Source organism: Elephas maximus, chromosome 1 (genome assembly GCF_024166365.1).
Source record: "Elephas maximus indicus isolate mEleMax1 chromosome 1, mEleMax1 primary haplotype, whole genome shotgun sequence".
Lineage (NCBI taxonomy): Eukaryota > Metazoa > Chordata > Mammalia > Proboscidea > Elephantidae > Elephas > Elephas maximus.
The window spans coordinates 34,074,203-34,097,057 of NC_064819.1; the positions used below are offsets into that span (position 1 = coordinate 34,074,203).

General features: G+C 40.2%; 1 protein-coding gene across 6 annotated transcripts in view; it reads right to left on the reverse strand.

Annotated features, from left to right (window-relative positions):
- The window catches only part of FXR1 (FMR1 autosomal homolog 1), a 70,683-nt gene that overhangs the window by 32,961 nt on the left and 14,867 nt on the right, over positions 1-22,855 (reverse strand). For all 6 annotated transcript variants that reach the window (XM_049881785.1, XM_049881805.1, XM_049881795.1 and 3 more), the window contains 2 exons: positions 5,575-5,627; positions 4,045-4,138 (listed from right to left, as the gene is read on the reverse strand). In XM_049881785.1, the coding sequence (XP_049737742.1) occupies positions 4,045-4,138; positions 5,575-5,627 (147 nt within the window). The remainder of the gene's footprint in view (positions 1-4,044; positions 4,139-5,574; positions 5,628-22,855) is intronic.

The following is a 22,855-nucleotide window of genomic DNA, read 5'->3' on the forward strand; positions in this document are numbered from 1 at the left end:
TGTATGTGCAGACATAACGTTTATGATGTTCTAATTAACTGAATACCAAAAATCATAAATACATGTTCTCAATTTTTGCAACTTAAAAGAAAACAATACATACTCTGTATAAAAGCAAAACAAGTCTGAAGAGACACTCAACTATGATAAATGAGGTTTACACTGGGGTGAGCAGGTAGGCACACCTATACTGAGAGGAAGATTCACTTCTGACTTTACAGAATTCTGAATCATTTCCTTTTCTACAGTAAGTTCCACTGCTTTCAATTAAAAAAGGGGCTGGGGGAGAGGCTTCAAAAAGCTATCTAGTTCAAAAAACAAAGCTTCAACAACCAGAGTTCCTAAACTCTCCAGGTCATAGGTATAGCTTCCTAACAAATGGTGACCAAAATAAATCCATGAGTGGCAAGATTAAGTTATACTTCTTTCCTGATACGTACTTTCAAAAATTTCAAAAGTGGAAAAATAAAAATAATGACTCCTTTATTTCAGGTGATGATTTTCAAAACTACAGGAAGCAACTTTTACCAAGACAGAATCCCCAAACACAAAGTGAAATAAAGCCCTGTGAAATCATCCATTGCTGAACCATTTGCTTCTTGCATCAGTGTTTTGTATGCTCTTGGCGAGGAGGCCCGAGAGACCATCCAAGAAGACAGCATGCTACAACACCCCTTGGCACCCCGCAGTGGGAACCTGACCCTTTATGCTACCAAGAATGGTCTGACCAGCCAGAAGCAGCATGAAAAGCACTACTCTCAAAACTGGCTGCCATATGTTTCTAATTCTAGAATATTTCCAAATCTTAACCATTCTTTGGTTGACAACCTGACTCATCTCCAAAATTCCTTAAGAAAAAAACTAAAAACAAATTTTGAAAAATGGACATAAAACTCTATCCATCCTCACACAAAGATGTTAATTAGAAAAGGATGTAACACTGGAAAAAACATTTTCACTGGAGTCCACAGCAGCGTCACTGCTACAGGCCATGGAGCACACCAAGCACCCTACACCTCACACTCCCTGACGTCCAACAGTCACTGTTTCCTCATGTCTCCCCATGCCACCATTTACATTTTCCTCAAGAACACAACAACAGCTTCAATGCCCATCAACAGGTGAATGGACAAACTATGGTACCTACACACAACACTACCCAACGATAAAGACCACTGATGAGTCCGCGAAACATCTCATAACAGGGATGAATCAGGAGGGCATTATGCTGAGTGAAGTTAAGTCACAAAAGGAAAAATACTGTATGAGACCACTATCATAAGAACTCAAGAAAAGATTTATACACAGGAAAAAGCATTCGTTGATGGTTACCAGGGGGAGAGAACCCAAACCAAAAACCAAACCCACTGCCGTCGAGTCGATTCCGACTCATAGTGACCCTATAGGACAGAGCAGAACTGCCCCGCAGAGTTCCCAAGGAGCGCCTGGCGGATTCGAACTGCCGACTTTTTGGTTAGCAGCCATAGCACTTAACCACTACACCACCAGGGGAAGAGAGGGGGAGGGAGAATCACTAACTAGACAGTAGGCAAGTGTCAACTTGGAGAAGGGCAGGACAACACACAATATAGGAGAAGTCAGCACAACTGCACCAAAGCAAAAGCACAGAAGTTTCCTAGACATATCCAAACACTCTAAGGGACTGAGTAGCTGGGGCTAGGGCCTGGGGACCAGTCTTAGGAACACCTAGCTCAACTGGCATAAGAAAGTTTATAAAGAAAATGTTCTAGATTCCACTTTGGTGAGTAGTGTCTGAGATCTTAAAGCCTGTGAGCAACTAAGATACATCTATTGGTCCCATCCCACCCAGAGCAAAGGAGAATGGAGAAAATCAATGACACAAGGAAAATACTAGCGCCCAAAGGAATAAAGGACCACATGAACCAGAGACTCCACCGGCCCGAGACCAGAAGAACTAGATGGTGCCTGGCTATGACCAACAACCACCTTAACAGGGATCACAAAAGAGTCCCAGACAGAACAGAAGGAAAATGTAGAACAGAATTCAAATTCACACAAAAAGACCAGATTTATGGTCTGGGAGGGACCCCCAAAACTATGGCCCCCAGGCACTCTGCTAACCCAGAACTGAAATCATTCTGAAGCCCACTTTTCAAAGATTAGACAGGCCAATAAAATAAAAAATAACACGTGAGGAACATGCTTCTTAGTTCAATCAAACATACAAGACCAAATGGGCAGCTCCTGTCCAAAAGCAGGACACGAAGGCAGGAAGGGACAGGAACTTAAAGAATGGATATAGAGAACTCGGGACGGAAGCGGGGAGTGCACTGTCACATTCTGGGGATTGCAACCAAGGTCACAAAATAATAAAGTGTGTAAGCTTTTGAATGAGAAATTAACTTGAGCTGTAAACTTTCACCTAAAGCACAATAGTAAAAAAAACAAATCCAAAAGAACACAAAAACACACACCTAGACTCCAGTTAAGGAGCCCTGGTAGTGCAATGGTTAAGCACTCAGCCGCTAAACTAACTGAGAAAGGTCGGCAGTTCAAACCCACACAGCAGCTCCATGGGAGAAAAGACCTGGTGATCTGCTCCGTAAAGCTTACAGGCTAGGAAACCCCATATGGCAGTTCTCCTGTCATACAACTCGACATCAGAGTCCAGTTACAGGTCTCTCATACAAAAAAGTACTTAGTATTTACTTTTGGTAGAAATCAACTATAAAAGAAAAAGGTGAGTAAAGTCAACACCTTAGCATTAGGGGGTGGGCTCGCAGAGCCCTGACATAATTAAGAAGTTAAAACATACTATTTTGGCAAAAGCAAAATAGTGCACAGAGAACTTAGAGCCATTAATTAAAATCCAGGGAGAATTTTAAAATGGAAATCAACTGAGGCTGTCAGGAGTTAAAGTGCTGCAATTCTTTGGCTTCCTAGCATAAAGTCTATGATTAACAGAAGATCAAAAAAATTTTATCATAAAAAATGCTAATGAGAACAAATTGGCAAATAACTAAAGTTCATTTGCAAAGTACTTAGAACAGTGGCTGGCAGAGTGGGTTCTTTAACTATAAAAAAAGTCAGATAGCTATTTCATCCATAAAGTTCCCCCAGTCACCCTACCCCATCCTATACAGCCTAGGTACTAATAAGATGAGAAACTCTATCCCTTTTATTAATATTACCATGCCAACTCCTTAGGAGAAATCTATTTAGCATACCTGATTACCTTAGATGATGGTATCAATTTTGTGAAAACTAAAAATCAAATTTTTTACCTCTATCAAACTCATTGTACATTTACTTGACAAGAGTTTTCAAAGTTTCTTTTTATGTAACAGCAGGCATGTTAATCAAGAACAGTAAAATACCAGAGAGACATCCAGCAGCTAGTAAGATAAAAAAAAAACAAGCTACAGCAATATAATATAATCCATTTTTATTTGAAAAAGAGAGACAGGGAAAAGCCTGGAAAGATATGTAAAACACGAACAGTAGTTTTTATCTCTGAGTGGTACAATTATCAATAACTTTTGTTTTGCTTTTCTGTACTTTAAAAATTTTCCAGGTATATTTCTAGAATATTCAACAATGCAATACACTATTAATAGAATAATTCACATTACTATATTACTATATGAATTATATTAATGATCACTATAATGAAGGATGGCAATGACCAATATTTTACAAAGCTACTGAGGGAACATTTTAAAGAAATGAGCGAAAAATGCTACTGACCCTACATAGTTCTCTGTGCCACATCTGTGCAAAGCACTTCAAATGCATTATCATATTTAACTCAAATTATTTCCATTTTAGTGATAAAGAAACTTGACCAAGGCCACAAAGCTAAAAGCAGCAGATCAGGGACAAACATTCAGTTCTGACTCCAGAACTGCCTAAGCACTAGCTACATTAAACAACCATGACCAAGAGGAAAAATGAGAGAAAAGAAATTAGGCTCATTCTTCGTTGGCTCAAAAGACTATCCTACAAGCACATTTATTTAAAACAAAAAAATAGGCACAAGAAAATAAACTTAAAAATACATACCTCTACTTCATCTCCTTCGCTAATTTCTTTTTTTATATCAGGTGGTGGAGGTAATCTAACTTCATTAAAGGGAACCTGGCGTTCTGGCTGCCAACTGAGAAATTGGAAAATAAACAATTTAAAAATATTATAAGAGCCCCTAATATGAAAGCTATATAGTCTGTGCTTAGTGCTGAATATCATGCAAGTTAATTTATCATTTACCTTTCCCTAAAGGGGAGCAACTTTCAGCTACATATTCTTCTAATAAATAATTAGCTGTTGAGATAGAACAGATTTTATATGACTCTTGGTGAAGTTTATAATTAATATTGCCATTAGTAACTATATATTCCCCTCCTAATTACTCATCCTAAGCAGAGACCAGTACACACATTACCCTACAAATGAACTGGGTTAAGTTCACAGTAATAACTTACTTAGATCTGAAATAGTATCATATCTACACACAGCTGCCAAACAAACAGCACAGGGATCAACTTATTCGAACCCTTTTACAACTATATGAGAGCTGTCAAAAAGGAACACATTTTCATAGATTACAGAATTCTATACATTATAAAATCCCATTTTAGTATACATGCTCACAAAAACACAGAACAAAATTAATCATGGATTAAATAGTTTAAGGCTACTTTTAATCTTTGTAACAAATATGACTGTATTAAACAATTAATTTAGCTGTTGCTTAAGTGACACTTATGTGTTATATCTTACCAGCTGAATTAGTAAAGTTAAAATTTCTTTACTACTCTAAGTTCTTGTCACTCATTTACAAGCCTGGAAGGTACTACAGCACAAAAATGTTCCTAAAGCTTATCTGCCAATGCTGTATGCAAAGCAGCAGCTGACAAGGAAAAGACTGAGTGCTTTCTTTTCACCATGACTTTCTCAACAGGAGCTGCTTAAAGACGGAAATCATCCCAACACTTGTTTCTATTTGAAGCGGCTGTTGGGCAGAGATCTTTCTAGGCAGGTACTGAAGCAGCTTAGAAAGTGGAAGCAGAGCAGCTCTCTTCTGATCTTCAATTCAATGGTGCTTCTTCCATACCCCTACCTAAGTCCAACATACTATCGTTCCCGTATTTGTAACACCATTTTAAGATTAACTGGCTCTTACAAAAGATATAAAATTGATAGCATTTCCTATTAATATTAAGCAATTTAAAGATGCAAAATATTTATTCTGACTACCAGAAGCCATTTGGAGGGCCTTCTACATCATTTCAACATTAAGGGTTTTTTTAAAAATTTGTAAGCACATCGTAATTTCATTTGTGCCATTTATCTCTGCATAAACTAGTGATTCATGTCCCTATCTTTTGGCAAAACACGTGTTTTGAAAAAGGTGATGAGTAAATTAAGGGCAGAAAAATAAAGGATTATCAAAATGAGACATCTGAACTCATAAGATGATCAAATAACCAAAGGTCCCCTCCCAAAAGCAAAATAATTTTCCCACTGGCAATGGGAAATCCAAAAGGAAGCAGATCTTTAAAATTAAGATCTCCAACAATAAAAACAACTTACTTATTTTCAAAAACAACTGTGAGGGAGTCTTCGTGAACATCTTTGATAAATCCCTGGAAGACAGAAAAATATCATTAAAAGCGTATGAATATTCAGTTATATGTTCAAAAGCTGTATTAGAAATACAAAGGCAATATGGAGTACTGAAAAGAACACAGGGTTTGGAATTAGGCAAATGTGGGCTTGATTTCTATCACTACCATTTATGAGATATATGACCTTATGAAGTTACTTAACCCCTCTGAACCTCAGTTTTTACAAAGGTATCACGCACCTCAGAAGGAAGTTTAAAAAATAAATAAATAAATGTCCATCCCTAGAACATCACAGGTATTAGCTCACAGTCGAACTGAGTAAGGCAGTATTCAGACTGCAATCAGGAGCTCAGGCTCTAGAGTATTCAGTACTGCAATCGATAGCTCGGGCTCTAGAGTATTCAGTGCTGTGATCAAGAGCTTAGGCTCCAGGGTATTCAGTACTGTGATCAAGAGCTAAGGCTTTAGAGTCAGGCTGCCGGGATTCACATTCCAGTTCTATCACTTACCTAACCTAGAGCATGCTTTTAACCTAATGGAGTTAATAATGATGTCAGACCTCATAGAATTACGAGAATTAAATAATTCATGTTCAGCAAAATGCCTGGCACAGAGTAAACACTCACTTTTATTATAAATTAATATTAGGTTATAGATATTAAATTATAGCCCATCTTTAGTAAAATACATGTTGAATACTACGCTTTCTAATTAATCTTATTTTTCCTATCAACTTCTCTTCCCCCTTCACCTACAAAAAACTGTGCTAGAGTACGTACCACCCTTGCCTCAAAACCAATTCAACATAAATACAAATAGATTCGCAGTGAAAATCAATGGTCATTTTCTAGTCATAAAATCAATTCTTTCTACTCTACCTTCATTTGATTAATGTAACTGAAAGAACTCGTTAAGATCTAACATACTTAAGAAAGAGCAGAGGACTTTGGTGTAGAGTGACTGTAGGCCACACACTGTGGAACAATGGGGAAGCTAGACAAGTACTTCAATCACCACAATTAACATTAAATGACACTTTATCACTGTCAGTCAGAACTGAGAATTCAACCTAAGTCAAAATGCTCTCACACATACCTTGAACCTCTGGTACTTTAGAAAATACTTTTGTAGAGCATCATCATCACACTAGGCTCTATAATATCCACTAAAAAATAAAGACAAACACACACACACACAGAGTTATGGACTGCTCTGTGTCCCCAAAAAAATGTGTGCTGTAAATCCTAACCCCTATACTGTGGACAGGAGCCCTGGTGGTGCAGTGGTTAAGTGCTCAACAGCTAACCAAAAGGTCGGTGGTTTGAACCCACCAGCCGCTCTGTGGGAGGAAGATGTGGCAGTCTGCTTCCCTGAAGACTGTAGCCTTGGAAACCCTATGTGGCAGTCCTACTCTGTCCTACCGGGTCGCTGAGTTGGAACTGACTGGCCAGCAATGGGTTTTTGGTATACTGTGGATGTAATCCCGTTTGGGAATAGTTCTGTTACATAAATGAGGCCATATCAGTGTAGGGTATGTCTTAAAGTAATTACTCGTGAGATATAAAAAGAGCAGATGAGGCACAAAAGCAAACAAGCAGGAATGGGGGAAAGACAGGTGCCACACGGAGATCTCTGAATAACAGAAAGTTGAGACAAGGATTTTCCCACAGAGCAGAGAGACAGAGCCTTCCCCTAGAGCTGGGGCTCTGAATTTGGACTGCTGCCTCCTAAATTGTGAGAAAATAAATTTCTGTTTGTAAAAGCGACCCTCCTGTGGTGTTTGTTACAGCAGCACTAAGAAACTAAGACAGACACACGCGGACTACTTGGTTAAAACACGGCAGCTATTAACACATCTGTTTACCTCATCTCCCCAAAAGCCCACTCAAAAACACTAAAGGGAGTTTAAGGCATAAACACACAAGAAAAAAAAAAAAGACAAAACTGCAGGAAAAAATAAAAAAAGGAACTTTACAAAGCAAATGAAAGAGGAGTAACAGCAATTATAAAACAAAGCAACAACTACTAATATTTAAATGTGTCAGACACTATCCTAAGCAAATTAGCAAATCTAAGACTATGGAACAAACCCACAGTGGGAAAAACCAAACGCAAGCAGATCAGCACTAGAAAAAAAAAAAACACTGCTAATGAGTCAATTTCAACTAACGATGACCCAATGTGTTACGAGTAGAACTGCTCCATAGGGTTTTCTTGGCTGCAATCTTTACGGAAGCAGATCACCAGGCCTTTCTTCCATGGCACCAGTATGTACCAAACACCAGTCTTTAGGTTAGTAGTCTAGCACAAACAGTGTGTGCCACCCAGGAACCCTAGATAAGCACAATACCAAAACAATAAGCACTATATATATAAAACCACATATAGATATAAATGTATAGATATACAGATTAGACATAGATAAGAACTATAACCCCAGAAAATCTTTGAAATTAAAGATACAACACACTGGAGGGGAGAAGGTAACAGATGGGGCTAAAAATAAAACCTGTCATTTTGTTTTCTTTAGTTATGTAGGATTACCAGCTGAAGGTGGTACAAACTGTTTGGTACAATGGTTAAGCACTCAGCTGCTAACCTAAAGGTTGGCAGTTCAAACCCACCAAGAAACTCTGCAGGAGAAAGACAAGGCATTCTGCTCCTGTGGTGCAGTTCTGTGAGTCGGAATCAACTCAACCCAACACCAGTAACACCACTAACCTAAAGGTTGGAGGTTCGAACCCACCCAGCAGTACTGCGGAAGAAAGTCTGGTGATCTGCTTCCAATAAGATTACAGCCAAGAAAACCTTAAAGAGCAGTAATACTCTGTAACACATGGGGTCATCATTAGTTGGAACTGACTGAATAGCAATGCTTTTTGCACCCAATATAAAGAAAACAAAAATCCTCACAACTGGACCAATGAGCAACATCATGGTAAACAGAAAAAAGGCTGAATTTGTCATGGTATTTTCAATTGCATCATATGCATGTGAAAGCTGGACAATGAATAAGGAAAACCAAAGAAGAACTGACACTTTTGAATTGTGGTGCTGGCAAAGAATACTGAATATACCAGGGACTGCCAAAAGAACGAACAAATCTGTCTTAGAAGTACAACCAGAATGCTCCTTAGAAGCAAGAATGGTGAGACTGTGTCTTACATACTTTGGATATGTTGTCAGGAGGGATCAGACCCTGGAGAAGGACATAATGCTTGGCAGAGTATATGGTCAGCGGAAAAGAGGAAGACCCTCAACGAGATGGACTGACACAGTGGCTGCCAACAATGAGCTGAACCATAACAACGATTATAAGGATGGCGCAGGACCAGGCAGTCTTTCATTCTGTTGTGCGTAGGGTCGCTATGAGTCGGAACCAACTTGATGGCACCTAACAACAGCAGCAACAGCAGACTCCTGGAATGTCAGAGAATAAACTTCTCTTTGTTAAAGCCATCCATTTGTGGTATTTCTGTTATAACAGTGCTACATGACCAAGACGTTCACTTTCGTATTTACGGTACCAGTAAATCTATCTATGTTATACCGCTGACATTCTTAAATATTCCAGAACCAGAGAATTTCCAAGTTCAATAATATTAGTAAAACATTTCTTGTCAGAGGTTAGTCATATTTTCAACTTTCATTAACACTGTCTAATCCTTCACAAACAACTTTCTCAGAGTTTGGCAAGTTTCACATTAATTTTTCTAATTTCTATACAATACATAGTGAACTGGTTCAGAACAGAACTTCAAACTACTAGGGAATTCTATTTTTCATAATAATTAAAACCTTCTTTGTATCTAAAAATTAGAGCTTTTACCCCCCTTTACTTAACCGCGAACATCAGCACTGGTCTTTTTTTGGGTGCGTATTTTTCACAAACCTAAGAAGAAAACGCAGCTCTGAACGCCTATTCTTACTGCTAATATCCTTCCGGCATGAGATCAACTAGATTAAGGACCTGACACTCAATCCTTGAAGTTAAAAGTATCTGGGCCTCTGAACATTTAGAAAAACATTCTAATCTCTAAACCCTAGGTTCCATATATAATGCATATCCAAAATCCAGACCCTAGGGATAAAATAACTTGTAATGGCCAGCTCTCTTTAAAATTGAGATCATTTGATACAGGACACAGTCAAGACTTTTAAAGCTGTTTTTTGTACAATCCAACCCAGAAGGACGATGCTCTGTCCCTGTATGCTCAAGAGACCCCCAAAACGGAAGGGTTGAGTCTCTGCCAGTATCTGTGGGTGTCAGGAGACACCAATTACATTGGCCCCACTTGTCTACATATGGCACAGAGGCTTTCTGCCTTCAAGTCTCCATAACTTCCATCCTCCCAGTGTTAGCCCAACCTTTGGTGTGTTTGTCTCTCTGTACCTAACTCATATTTACCTGGTCTAGGACCAGGTATTTCTCAGGACAAAACCATTGACATTTCTTTTTCTTCTTCCCATAGCCATAGAAGATTCCAAGGTATAATTACAAAATGACTGTTTAATTTGTTCATTCATACAGTCCAGTAAATGCTTACATTTCAATCTGTTAACGGTAATTTAAGATACTCATCAATAAATAACAAGGCAGTATGACACATCTGAAGAATGATCAAAACATCTTAAAATTCTATCCCTGTAATGAAACAACAACAACAAACCCAACTCGCAGCTGTCAAGTCAGTTCTGACTCAGAGACCCTACAGGACAGGGCAGAACTGCCCCATGAGGTTTCCAAGACTGGCTCGTGAACTCGAACTGCTGATCTTTTGGTTAGTAGCTGAGCTCTGAACCACTGTGCCACCAAGGCTCCTTTACCCCTGTATGCCTGACAAATTAATAAATACGGCATTATCAAGTTTAAAAAAGAAAAAAAAAAACAGAAATACCATAAACTAAATGTAAATTTGAGGTAGCAGGCAAGCTGAAGGGAATAGCAGGAATTCTTAGCAGCAGATGCACTAGTCGAAGAATTGATTTTTCAAAAGCAATCTAGACTAAAATAGAGATGAAAACAAAAAGCCCCTTAGTCAAAGATCTAGTAAGGTGGCAAGCTAACAAACGACAACTAATTAGCTTTCTACATATAAAAAATAACCAGCTGAGAAATAAAATATAGAAAAAATATTCTACTCAGAATAAAAACCAAATCAATTGTAGTGAAGTCGATTTCAACTCATGGCAACTCCATGTGTCACAGAGTAGAAGTGCTCCATGTGGTTTTCCTGGCTGTAATCTTTACAGAAGTAGGTTGCCAGGCCTTTCTTCCATGACACTGCAGGGATGATTCAAAGCACCAACCTTCAGAGCAGTAGTTGAGCCGAAAGCATGTGCACCACCCAAAGACCTTTACTTACAACAAAACCAAAAAAAAAACTAAGCTCACTGCTGTCAAGTTGATTCCAACCCATCGTGGCCCTATAGGACAGAGTAGAACTGCCCCATAAGGTTGCCAAGGAGTGGCCAGCAGATTCAGTCTTAGCTTTTAACCACCGTGACACCAGGGCTCCCTACTTAGCAACCAAAAAATAAAACCCTAAAAATACACTCAACAAAAAATGTGCAGCAACTATGTGCAGAAATCTTTGAAATTTCTAGTGACTATAAACAGAAAATTTAAGAAAATGCAAAACACCATCATGTTCTTAGATAAGGAGTCTTGCCCCTGAAATTTCAACTTGCCCCTAAAATCAACCTATAATTCAAAGGGATCCCATGAAAATACTGAGGAAGTGTAGGTGTTCTGTTACGGGGAAAGGGGCTAGTCTTAATAAAATTATACCTAAGTTGATCTTAAAAACAAGCCCAGAGCTGCCCTCTAAGACACAACTCTGAGTCTGTACTCATCAGAAGCAAAATGGCAAGCAGATAACACCAAAGGCACAGAGAAAAAACAAGTCTACAGGAGCCAGAACCTCATCTACCTTAAGAGCAGAAGAACTAGATGCTGCCCAGCTACCACCACAAACCTTCTCACCAGAGTCACAACAGAATGGGAGAAAAATACAGTGCAGAGCTCCAAATACTATTTAAAAAAAAGGAGCAAAACAAGCTGCAACAGCAGAGAACAGACAAATCCCTGAGACTACTGCCCTGAAGCACTCTTTAAACCTAGAACCGAGCCTCGCCCCTGATATCACCTTTTAGTGAAATAGTAGTGGCACACAAAATAAAGGATATTATCCATAAGATCGGTGCCCTACTTAAAAACCTTGAGTATGAAACCAAAATGTCAGCAATTACTCAAAGGCAAAGATGAGAAGACAGGGACAGGGCAACCAGAGTACTGGAAAGTGAACAAACTACACACAAAGAGAATAATGACTTATTGTGAAAAATGTAACTACTGTCACCAATTTCTGTGGAAACTGTCAAAGGGAGCCTAACTTGTGTAAACTTCACCAAAAAATCAATAAAACACTTAAAAAAAAAAAAAGCCCAAAAGCACTCAAAAAAGGAAACTTTTGGGGGGGTGGTTTCAAGAACACACTAGCCCTACTAAACAGTAAAGTTATTATAAAGCTACAATATACAATAATCAAGACAGACAAGAGAGACATTTCAAAGGAACAAAAAAGATTTCAAAAACAGGCCTAAATCGTTCATAAAATTTGGAAATTATTTAGGAATAAGGGAAGAATAGATTATTTTCAAACGGTACTGGAATATTTAGATAATTATTGCGGGAAGGTATAAAAATGGATGACTTCACCAAAATTAAATCAACAAATTAAAGATTTGATATGAACTCTGGATATGAGCTATAGGCATGCACCGCATAGCATCTATGCTGACAATGTCGGACCGCATAGTGGTCCCACAGGCTTTTTTCTTTTTCCTCCAGCAACCAGAAAGAACTTATTGGGGACACTGGGCATGCAGAGCTGGGCACCCTCCCTAGAGGGTGGGTGGCAGGGGCCCTTCCCTCTGGAGCCTAATGCAAGCCTGGCTGCCCCACCTACTTCCGCAGCAGACCCTCTGGTGCTGGATGCGCCGTGGGCTCCAGCCAAAGGCCTTGCCACAGGCGCTGCAGGCCAGCATGGGTCCACAGGTGCTCAGGGGGAAGAAGAGCGGTCACGGAAGGCCCTGAGGCACTTGCAGCACCGTAAGGTTTGTGGCCTGTGTGGATGCACTGGCGCGATGACCACGGAGCTCCAGGTGAAGCCCTGCTGCACTGGCCACACTCACACGACTTCTTGTCCGTGTGGATGCGACGCTGCTTCAGAAGCAGCGAGCTCAACTTGAGGCTCTTGCCACACACCCCGCGCCGCCCTGCCTGCCAGTACCTGAAGCCCATGCCCAGACCGTTGCCCAACTCGGCCTGCCGCCAGTCCCCAGGGCTCCCTATGACAAGATGGTCATGCGCCAGGCACCCCTCTTCGGCATGCAGAGCTGGCCCACAGGCCACTCCACACCGGCCTCTCACCCAAAGCTGTCCCCACACTTGGGTCTCTCGGGGAGGGCCCTCGGCAGGCTCTTGAGCACCCCTGCATCCTGGTCCACCCTCACCTTGGAACATCTGGCTGGGGAGACAGTAGCACCTTATTGGGCTCTGACTCAGAATCAGGCCAGGGTATGTTTCTCCCCATCTCCACTTCCCGGATGTCTTGCGGCTCCAGGTCAGACAGCCCTTCCTCTGGCTGTGCTGGGAGAGCACCTCAGGGCTAGAGGGTATCATGCTGATGATCACGGAGGTTAAGTAGGGCTTCCTTCCTCCCAGTAGTGGGCTCTGGGAGGGGTCCCCAGTGACCAGAGACTGACAGGGGGAGCAGTAGGAGGGGACTCCTGATCGTCCCCTAGGCTGCCATCTTCCCCAAGGCCTCGTGAAGGTGTGCATACCTGGAACCCCTACCCTTGCTGTCTGAGCAGAGGTGGGGTCTACAGGGTGGAAGCCCCTTCATCTCATAGGGCTGCAGACCCTCATTCTCAGCTCAGGTTCCATCCCCCACCGCTGCAACAGTCCATGGTGGTAGGGGCAGCAGCGCCACAGGGTCAGGGGCAAGCACACCACCCCCTTACCAGCTGGGCGCACCGTGCCCTGGAGAAGGGCACGACCACAGCCGCAGAGAGCAGCAGCCACCTGGGCTCAGGCCCACAGCTCCACACAACCCTGTGACCTCAGGCATCATGAGACGTGGACGTTGTGGGAATACCTTATTACATACAGGTATGCGATGTGGTGTCTGCACAATGCCCAAATCACGTCACGTCCCATCTCACAGGATGTATCGTGGAACTAAGCGATGCACATCTGTATATGAGTGCGCAATTCAAAGCAAAAAGCTGTAATTTTAAGAACACATAAATCTCTAAAAATTTACTGTAATCTATTCTGAACTTTGTTTTTCTCCTCCCAGCTTCGTATCTTGAAGACCCTTCCTTAGGATAATATAAAAATCTCATTGTTTAACATTGGCATAAAGTACTTGGCAAACATTTGCGTAAGCTTAAATGGCCTGTGGAAAGACAAGGAGAGGAACACACAGTATCTGCCTAACTTCATACATTTTTGAGGTTAAAAAACACAGTTGAAAAACAAGGTCTTTCAACTTGACAGAAGTAGTCACAGAAAATAAAGATTCTAAAGGTTCTTAGGAAACCCTGGTGGCATAGTGGTTAAGTGCTACAGCTGCTAACCAAAATATCAGCTGTTTGAATCCACCAGAAGCTCCTTGGAAACCCTATGGGGCAGTTCTACTCTGTCCTGTAGGGTTATTATGAGTCAGAATCGACTCAATGGCAATGGGTTTCATTTTGTTTTTTGGTTGTAGGTTCTTAAGCAGAGAGAAACATGGTATGACACGTTCCGGGAGGTTAAAGACTGAGATTATAAATTTAGTCAAAAATCACAACAAATGAATTACGGGGGGAAGCCACCTAACAACTCTTAGTAAGGATAAACAAAATTTCATTTATTTATAGGAGACTTTCCAGGCCCCTCATTTCAGAAAAAGGGAAGCTGCAACCATATCTATAAAAAACAGCCCCAAAATTACACTCCCTAGGAAGTTATAAATACTGAATTTAAAACATTTTCAGTCTGAAGCTTTTTACATTAAATCATAATGAACCAGAGGAGATGCTTTTGCCAATTCATAAAACTTTAAATTCTAAAAGGATAAAGCCTGGTAGCAATACCAATCCAGAGAAATAAGGGACTTATTGCAAAAAACTATTTAAAGCAAAGTTCCAGAACAAAACATCAAAATCTAGTTCACAACTGGAAAGGCAGCTATCTTATCCAAAACATGGAACTGAGTTAAAATAAAATTATAATGCTTGAGCTGTAGCTTAGAAACCTATAAAAACCAAACCAAACCCACTGCCGCCAACTCAATTCCAACTCATAGAAACCTAAAGATGTCCTAAAATGGGGGAAGTAGCAGCATCAGAACCAGTCTAACTTTAGGGAGGACAATGCAAATCAAGGTCAGCCCAAGGCTGATCCCTATGAGGTGGAGTTTAGACATTATCTCCACTCTCCGAACTTTCTACTAAAATTCTAACACCAGCCAACCTTCCCACAACACTCTCTACTTCTCTTCTGAATTAATCTGTTGCAATGGTCACACAGAACTCATGGAGCAATGGTCACACAGAACTCATGGACCTTTTTTACAGTTAAGTAGTTTGTTAAAAAACAGAGTACAACTAGGGACCAGGATCAACAGGCCACAACTCAGGATTAGGAAGCACGTAGGCAAAGTTTCCCTTCAGTACAGGACAGCTCTCTCAACTCCTCTCGACCATGTGGGACTCCTCTTGGCCCCCTGTTGCAGCCACTGAGTAAATCAGCTCGTTGAGGGTCTTCCTCTTTTTTGCTGACCCTCTACAAAGCACGAAGTTGTTCTCCAGAAGTGGCCCTCCTAATAACGCGTCCAAAGTACTTGAGACGAAGTATCCCCAGCCTTGCTTATAAGGAGCATACTGACTGTACTTCTTCCAAGACAGATGTATTCATTCTTCTGGCAGTCCATGGTATACTGAACATTCTTTGTCAAAACCATAATTCAAAGGTATTAACTCTCCTTCAGTCTTCCTTATTCATTGCCCAGCTTTCCCACGCATATGAGTCAACAGAAAAACACCATGACTTTGGTCAGACACACCTTAGTTCTCACAGTGACATCTTTGCTTTTTAACACTTGCTGTCTGATTTCTTGACTGTTGCTTCCATGAGTGTTGATTGTGGATCCAAGTAAAACTGAATCTTTAACAACTATATTTTTTTCATTCATCGTAATGTGTTTTATTGAACCAGTTGTGAGGATTTTTGTTTTATGTTGAGGTGTCATCCATACTAAAGGTTCTAGTCTATGATCTTCATCAGTAAATGCTTCAAGTCCTCTTCTATTTCACCAAGCAAGGTTACGTCATCTGCATACCACAGGTTGTTAATGAGTCTTCCTCCAATCCTCATGCTTCGTTCTTCTTCATACAGTCCAGCGTCTCAGATTACTTGCTCAGCATACACACTAAATAAATATGTTGAAAGCATACAGCCCTGATGCACACCCTTCCTGATTTTAAACCACACAGTATCCCCTTGTTCTGCTCTAATGTTGCCTCTTGATCTGTGTACAGGTTCCTCATGAGCACAACTGAGTGTTCTAGAATTCTCATTCTTCCCAAAGTCATCCATAATTTGTTATGATCCACATAACAAAGGCCTTTGCATAGTCAGTAAAACACAGGTAAACATCTTTCTGGTACTCTGCTTGCAGCCAGGATCCATCTGACATTAGCAATGATATCCCTGGTTTCACGCCCTCCTCGGAATCCAGCTTGAATTTTTGGTAGTTCCCTGTTGATATACTGCTGCAACTGCTTTGAATGATCTTCAGCAAAATTTTACTTACACGTGAGATGAATGATATCGTTAGATAATTTCCGCATTCAGTTGGATCACCTTTCTTTGGAATGGACACGAGACTACGCATCTCCTCCAGTCAGTTGGCCAGGTAGCTTCCAAATTTTCTGGCATAGACAAGCGAGCACTTCCAGCACTGCATCCCTTTGCTGAAACATCGCAATTGGTATTCTGTCAATTCCTGCAGCCTTGTTTTTTGCCAATACCTTCAGTGCAGCTTGCACTTCTTCCTTTAGTACCATCGGTTCTTGATCATATGCTACTTTCTGAAATGGCTGAACATTGACCAACTCTTTTTGGTACAGTGACTGTGTATTCCTTCCATCTTCTTTTGATGCTTCCTGCGTTGTTTAATATTTTCTCCGTAGAATCCTTCCATATTGCAACTCAAAGCTTAAATTTTTTCTTCAGTTCTTTCAGCTTGAAAAATGCTGTGTTCTTCCCTTTTGGTTTTCTAACTCCAGGTCTTTGCACATTTCATTATAATACTTTGTCTTCTCCAGCTGCCCCTTGAAATCCCACGTTCGACTCTTTTACTTTGTCATTTCTTCCATTTGTTTTAGCTGCTCTGTGTTCAAGAGCAAGCTTCAGTCTCTACTGACATCCATTTTGGTTTTTTCTTTCTTTTCTCTTTCATGACCTTTTGCTTTCTTCATGTAGGATATCCCTGATGTCATCCCACATCTCATCTGGTCTTTGGTCACTGGTGTTCAAATGTGTCAGATCTATTCTTGAGATGGACTCTAAATTCAAGTGGAATACATTCAAGGTCATATTTTGGCTTTTGTGGACTTCTTTTAATTTTCTTCAGCTTCAACCTGAACTTGCATATGAGCAATTGATGGTTTGTTCTACAGTCAGCCCCTGGCCTTGTTCTGACTGATACTGAGCTGCTCCATCATCTCTTTCCACAGATATGCAATGTACAGTCGATTTGATTCCTGTGTATTCCATCCAACAAGGTTCACATGTATAGTCGCCATTTATGTTCTTGAAAAAAGGTAACTGCAATGAAGAAGTTGTTGGTATTGCAAAATTCTATCACAGGATCTCCAGCACCATTTCTACTACCAAGGCCATATCTTCCAATTATCAAGCCTTCGTTTCCAACTTCTGCATTCCAATCACCAGTAATGACTGCATGTTTGATCAAGTTCACACTGCAGTTTCACACCAACTTGGTAAAAATCCTCAAATTTCTTCATCTTTAGCCTTAGGGGTTGGTGCATAAATTTGAATAACAATCATATTAACTGGTCTTCCTTGTAGACATATGGATATTTTCCATCACTGACGGTGCCGTACTTCAGGATAGATCTTGAAATGTTCTTCTTAACAATTCCATTCCTGTTCAGTTTGTCATTCCTGGCATAGTGGACCCACACGATTGTCTGATTCAAAATGGCCAATACAAGCGCATCTCAGCTCACTAATGCCTAGGGTGTCAATCTTTATGCTTTCTGTTTCATTTCTTACAACTTCTGATTTTCCTAGATTCATGGTTTGTACATTCCACATTCCCACTATTAATGGACCGTTTGCAGCTGTTTCCTCTCATTTTGAGTCGTGCCACCTCAGCAAACGAAGGTCCCAAAAGCTTTACTCTATCCACGTCACTAAGGTCAACTCACGGTAGTTAAGAGGTATGGCATGCTACGGCTGCTACCAAAAGGTTGGTAGTTCAAATCCACCAGCCACTCACTGGGAACCCTACGCAGCAGTTGTGTTCTGTCCTGAATCGGCTCGATAGCGATGGCTTCAGTTTCCTTGGTTCTACTTTGAAGAGGCAGCTCTTCCCAGCAGCACAGCAACACGGAAGCCACCATAGTATGAAAACTGGACAAACAAGGGGTGTTTTAAAACCTTAGTACTCAGCAAATTGCTACTGAAAGTAGTCAGAAACTAGACTGAATTCTCAATTAGAGTTTAGAATAAAAGTCCAGACCCCAAAATCCAAAATTTACACTTCAAAGCTCTAACTCTTACCCAGATTTCAAAAGTCAAATTAAAAAGAGTTTACTGATTTGGCAATAGTTTGAAAACAACAATCAGCAAGAAACAATGCAATCTTCCTTACTGGAGGTTAGGAACTATCCTTAGCCCAAAAACCTGACTTTTTAGTACTAACTCCAATCTAAAGAGTCTAACCTATAAAAACTGTCATGGTGAAAGTAATAGACCCTTCAGGAATCAAGCCTCTAGTTCACATTTACTCTGTTGAGCAAGTAAAAGGAAATATCAGACTGATATTACTGCCTCCTTCAAACTTGTTCATGTACTTTTATACAGAAGAGCCATTATTTTAAGATTCACTTAATATTTTTATTAATAATTTTAGTATTTTTACCAGTTTTTCTTTTTAAATGTCTTTTCTCGTGGATAACTAGTATAAACTTAAAGAAAAGATTTTCTTTTTCTCTCCAGATTTGGTACAATAGTCAAAAATATCTATCACATTTTTGTTACCTTACAGCTGATGGCTTAATTACTGAAACAAAGTTGTGGTAAAGTACTGTACTTGTGAAAACAGACTGAGTGACGAAGAACAAGAAAAACTTCTTATATACCAAAGGTGCTGGGTTCAGATTGTTAAATGCTTAAGGGTCTTTCTTTTGACTAGGTTAACTCTCCGTTTTTCCCAACTACACCAGTTATAGGTTACTGCTGTGGATAAATTTGATGACGAATAACCTATATAAGGGAAAAAATTTCTAGCACAATTTTTTGTGAAATTCATCACAAGTTTTAGTTTTTCAAGAACTGCCATGCGGACGTGATTATCACCCTGAACAATCATCAGTTTATTTACTGATTCATTTTCTGGTCCAAGCATACCTTCCCAGCACATCAATTCTAACCATCTAACATCTCCGACATTAAGATACTTCTTACAACAGATGGCATCTTAGAATAGCTGACAGCCATGTGGAAGTCAGGAAATGTCACTGCTTAAACCAAAAAAAAAAAAAAAACCAAACCCAGGGCCGTCGAGTCGATTCCAACTCATAGCGACCCTACAGGACAGAGGAGAACTGCCCCATAGAGTTTCCAAGGAGCGCCTAGCAGATTAGAACTGCTGACCCTTTCATCAGCAGCCGCAGCACTTAACAACTACGCCACCAGGGTTTCCTGTCACTGCTTAGGCATGCTTAAACTTAGTTTGCTTGCAATTTCCGCGGCACCTGACTGCAACCTCTTGACATTTCAGTCAGCAGACCAATGAAGGACCATTTTTAAAAGGATAGAGGTTTCTTCGACGCGACAGCAGTGGGTAGAGGTTTCTTAAAAGAAGGTTGTTGTCTTGATACCTTCTGATAAAATCAAGAAAGCACCAACATCAAAAAGTTCAGAATGGGTGAAAATTCTGATGGTAATAGAGGAGAGCCCTTTTAAAATTGTTTGTATCATAAAGGCTGTCCATGGCACTGAGGGAGATATCATGAGAAGGAACAAACATCTGAATGTAAAGATGCTTTGACCAATGCTTGTATTTTATGTATACAAGTGCTAAAAGACTAAAAAAAAACCCATAAAGATAGAAAAGATCAACATTTTTTCTTTTATACTGGTAGAGTGCCTATTACGACTGGTGACATTTTAGATACAATGAAATTACATGCATCCTCTACTATACATGGAAATCTGTGTTAGTAAATCTACATATGCAAATACAACCTATTCTCTCTATACTCAGCATCTAATTTTTTTAATTATAGGCATCTCCACCCATATCTGAGTATATCCCACCTGAATTTAGAGACCATATCGAGAATAGATTTGACACGTTGAACACTAATGACCAAAGACCAGATGAGTTGTGGAATGACATTAAGGACATCATACATGAAGAAAACAAGAGGTCATTAAAACGACAGGAAAGAAAAGACCAAAATGGATGTGAGAAGAAACTCTGAAACTTGCTTTTGAACGTCAAGTAGCTAAAGCAAAAGGAAGAAATGATGAAGTAAAAGAGATGAACAGAAGATTTCACAGAGTGGCTCAAAAAAAAAACAAAGTATTATAATGACATGTGCCAAAAGCCAGAATGAGTTCTGCATTTCTCAAGAACAGAAGAAAAAAAAAAAAATCAAGCCTTGAGTTCCAATACTAAAAGATTCTATGGGGAAAATATTAAATGATGCAGGAAGCATCAAAAGAAGATAGAAGGAATACACTGTCATCATATCAAAAAGAATTAGTCAACGTTCAACCATTTCGGGGGTAGCATATGATCAGGAACCAATGGTACTGAAGGAAGAAGTCCAAGCTGCACTGAAGGCACTGGCGAAAAACAAGGCTGCAGGAATTGACGGAATACCAATTGAGATGTTTCAACAAACGGATGCAGTGCTGGAAGTGATCACTTGTCTATGCCAGGAAATTTGGAAGACAGCTACCTGGTCAACCGACTGGAAGAGAGCCATTATTTATGCCTATTGTCAAGAAAGGTGATCCACCTGAATACATAAATTATCAAACAATATCATTAATATTACACAAGTAGAATTTTGCTGAAGATCATTCAAAAGTGGCTGCGGCAGTGTAACAACAGGCAGGAATTCAAGCCAGATTTTGAAAGGACATGGAACCAGGGATATCAATGCTGATGTCACATGGATTCTAGCTGAAAACAGAGAACACCAGAAAGATGTTTACCTGTGTTTTGATCATGCAAAGGCATTAGATTGTGTGGATCATAACAAATTATGGATAACACTGGGAAGAAAAGGAATTCCAGAACACTTAATTGTGCTTATGAGGAAGCCGTATACAGATCAAGAGGTAGTTGTTTAAGCAGAAAAAGGGGATACTGCATGGTTTTAAGTCAGGAAAAGTGTATGTCAGGGTTGTATCCTTTCACCACACCTATTCAATCTGTATGCTAAGCAAATAATCTGAGACTGGGTTCCAGGAAGAAGAACGGGGCATCAAGATTGGAAGAAGATGCATTAACACCCTGCATTATGCAGATGACACAACCTTGCTTGCCGAAGTGAAGAGGACCTGAAGCACTTACTGATGAATATCAAAGACCACAGCCTTCAGTATGGATTACACCTCAACATAAAGAAAACTAAAACCCTCACAACTGAACCAATAAGCAACATCATGATAAATGGAGAAAAGACTGAAGCTGTCAAGGATTTCATTTTACCTGGATCCACAATCAACACTCATGGAAACAGCAGTCAAGAAATCAAAAGATGCACTGCACTGGGCAAGTCTCCTGCAAAAAACCTCTTTAATGTGTTGAAAAGCAAAGATGTCACCTGGAGGACTGAGGTAAACCTGACCCAAGTCACGGTACCTTCAACTGCCTCATATGCATGCGAAAGCTGAAGGATGAATGAGGAAGACCCAAGAAGAACTGACACCTTTGAAATGTGGCGTTGGCGTAGAATACTGACTATACCATGCACTGCCAAAAGAGTAAACAAATCTGTCTCAGAATGCTCTTCTGAAGCAACGATGGCGAGATTATATCTCACATACTTTCGATGCGTTATCAGGAGTGATTAGTTCCTCCAGAAGGACATCATGCTACGTAAGGTAAAGGGTCAGCGAAAAAGAGGAAGACGTAAAAGGAGATTGACATAGTTCCAACAACGGGCTCAAGCATAACAATAATTGTGAAGATGGCACAGGATCAAGCAGTGTCTCGTTCTGTTGTATATACGGTCGCTGAGTTGGAACTGGCTCGACAGCACCTAACAACAACCCATGTATGACTGATACCTCCAATTCAACATGGATGGCACAAACAGTTAAGCACTTGACTACTGGCCGATACAAATCCACCAAGAGGCATCTCAGAAGGCATACCTGTCAATATGCTTAAAAAAGGTCACAGCTTTGAAAACCCTGTGGAATAGTTCTACTCTGACACATGGGGTTGCCAGGAGTCAGAACCAACTCAACAACACCTACCAACAACAAACAGCCAGAATCATCGGTTGCCCTGCACCCTGTACAACAAGGTACCCCCAGGCTCAGAATTTCAGTCATCTTCTAATTTAATCATCAAATCCAATCATCCTGACAATTCTACAAAGTCACTCATGCTTGCCTATTCCTTTCATCGCCAGTGCGTCAAAGCTATTCAAGTCTTCTCATTGCTCAGACCTACACTACACCAAATAATCCTTATCTGCTTGCCATTAGTGCTTCCCAACATATTTTTTAATACAAGAATTTCTTTTTAATGTCAAAAAGGCTCATGAATTTCAAACATGATCGGTACACACAATTATTTACAGATCTCTCACTTGCAATAACATGAAAGTCTCGTAAGTCAGTGGACCCCCACAGGTTGGGAGCCACTGCTCTGGTCACTACACTTTCAGAAGGAAAGCAAAATAATTTCCAG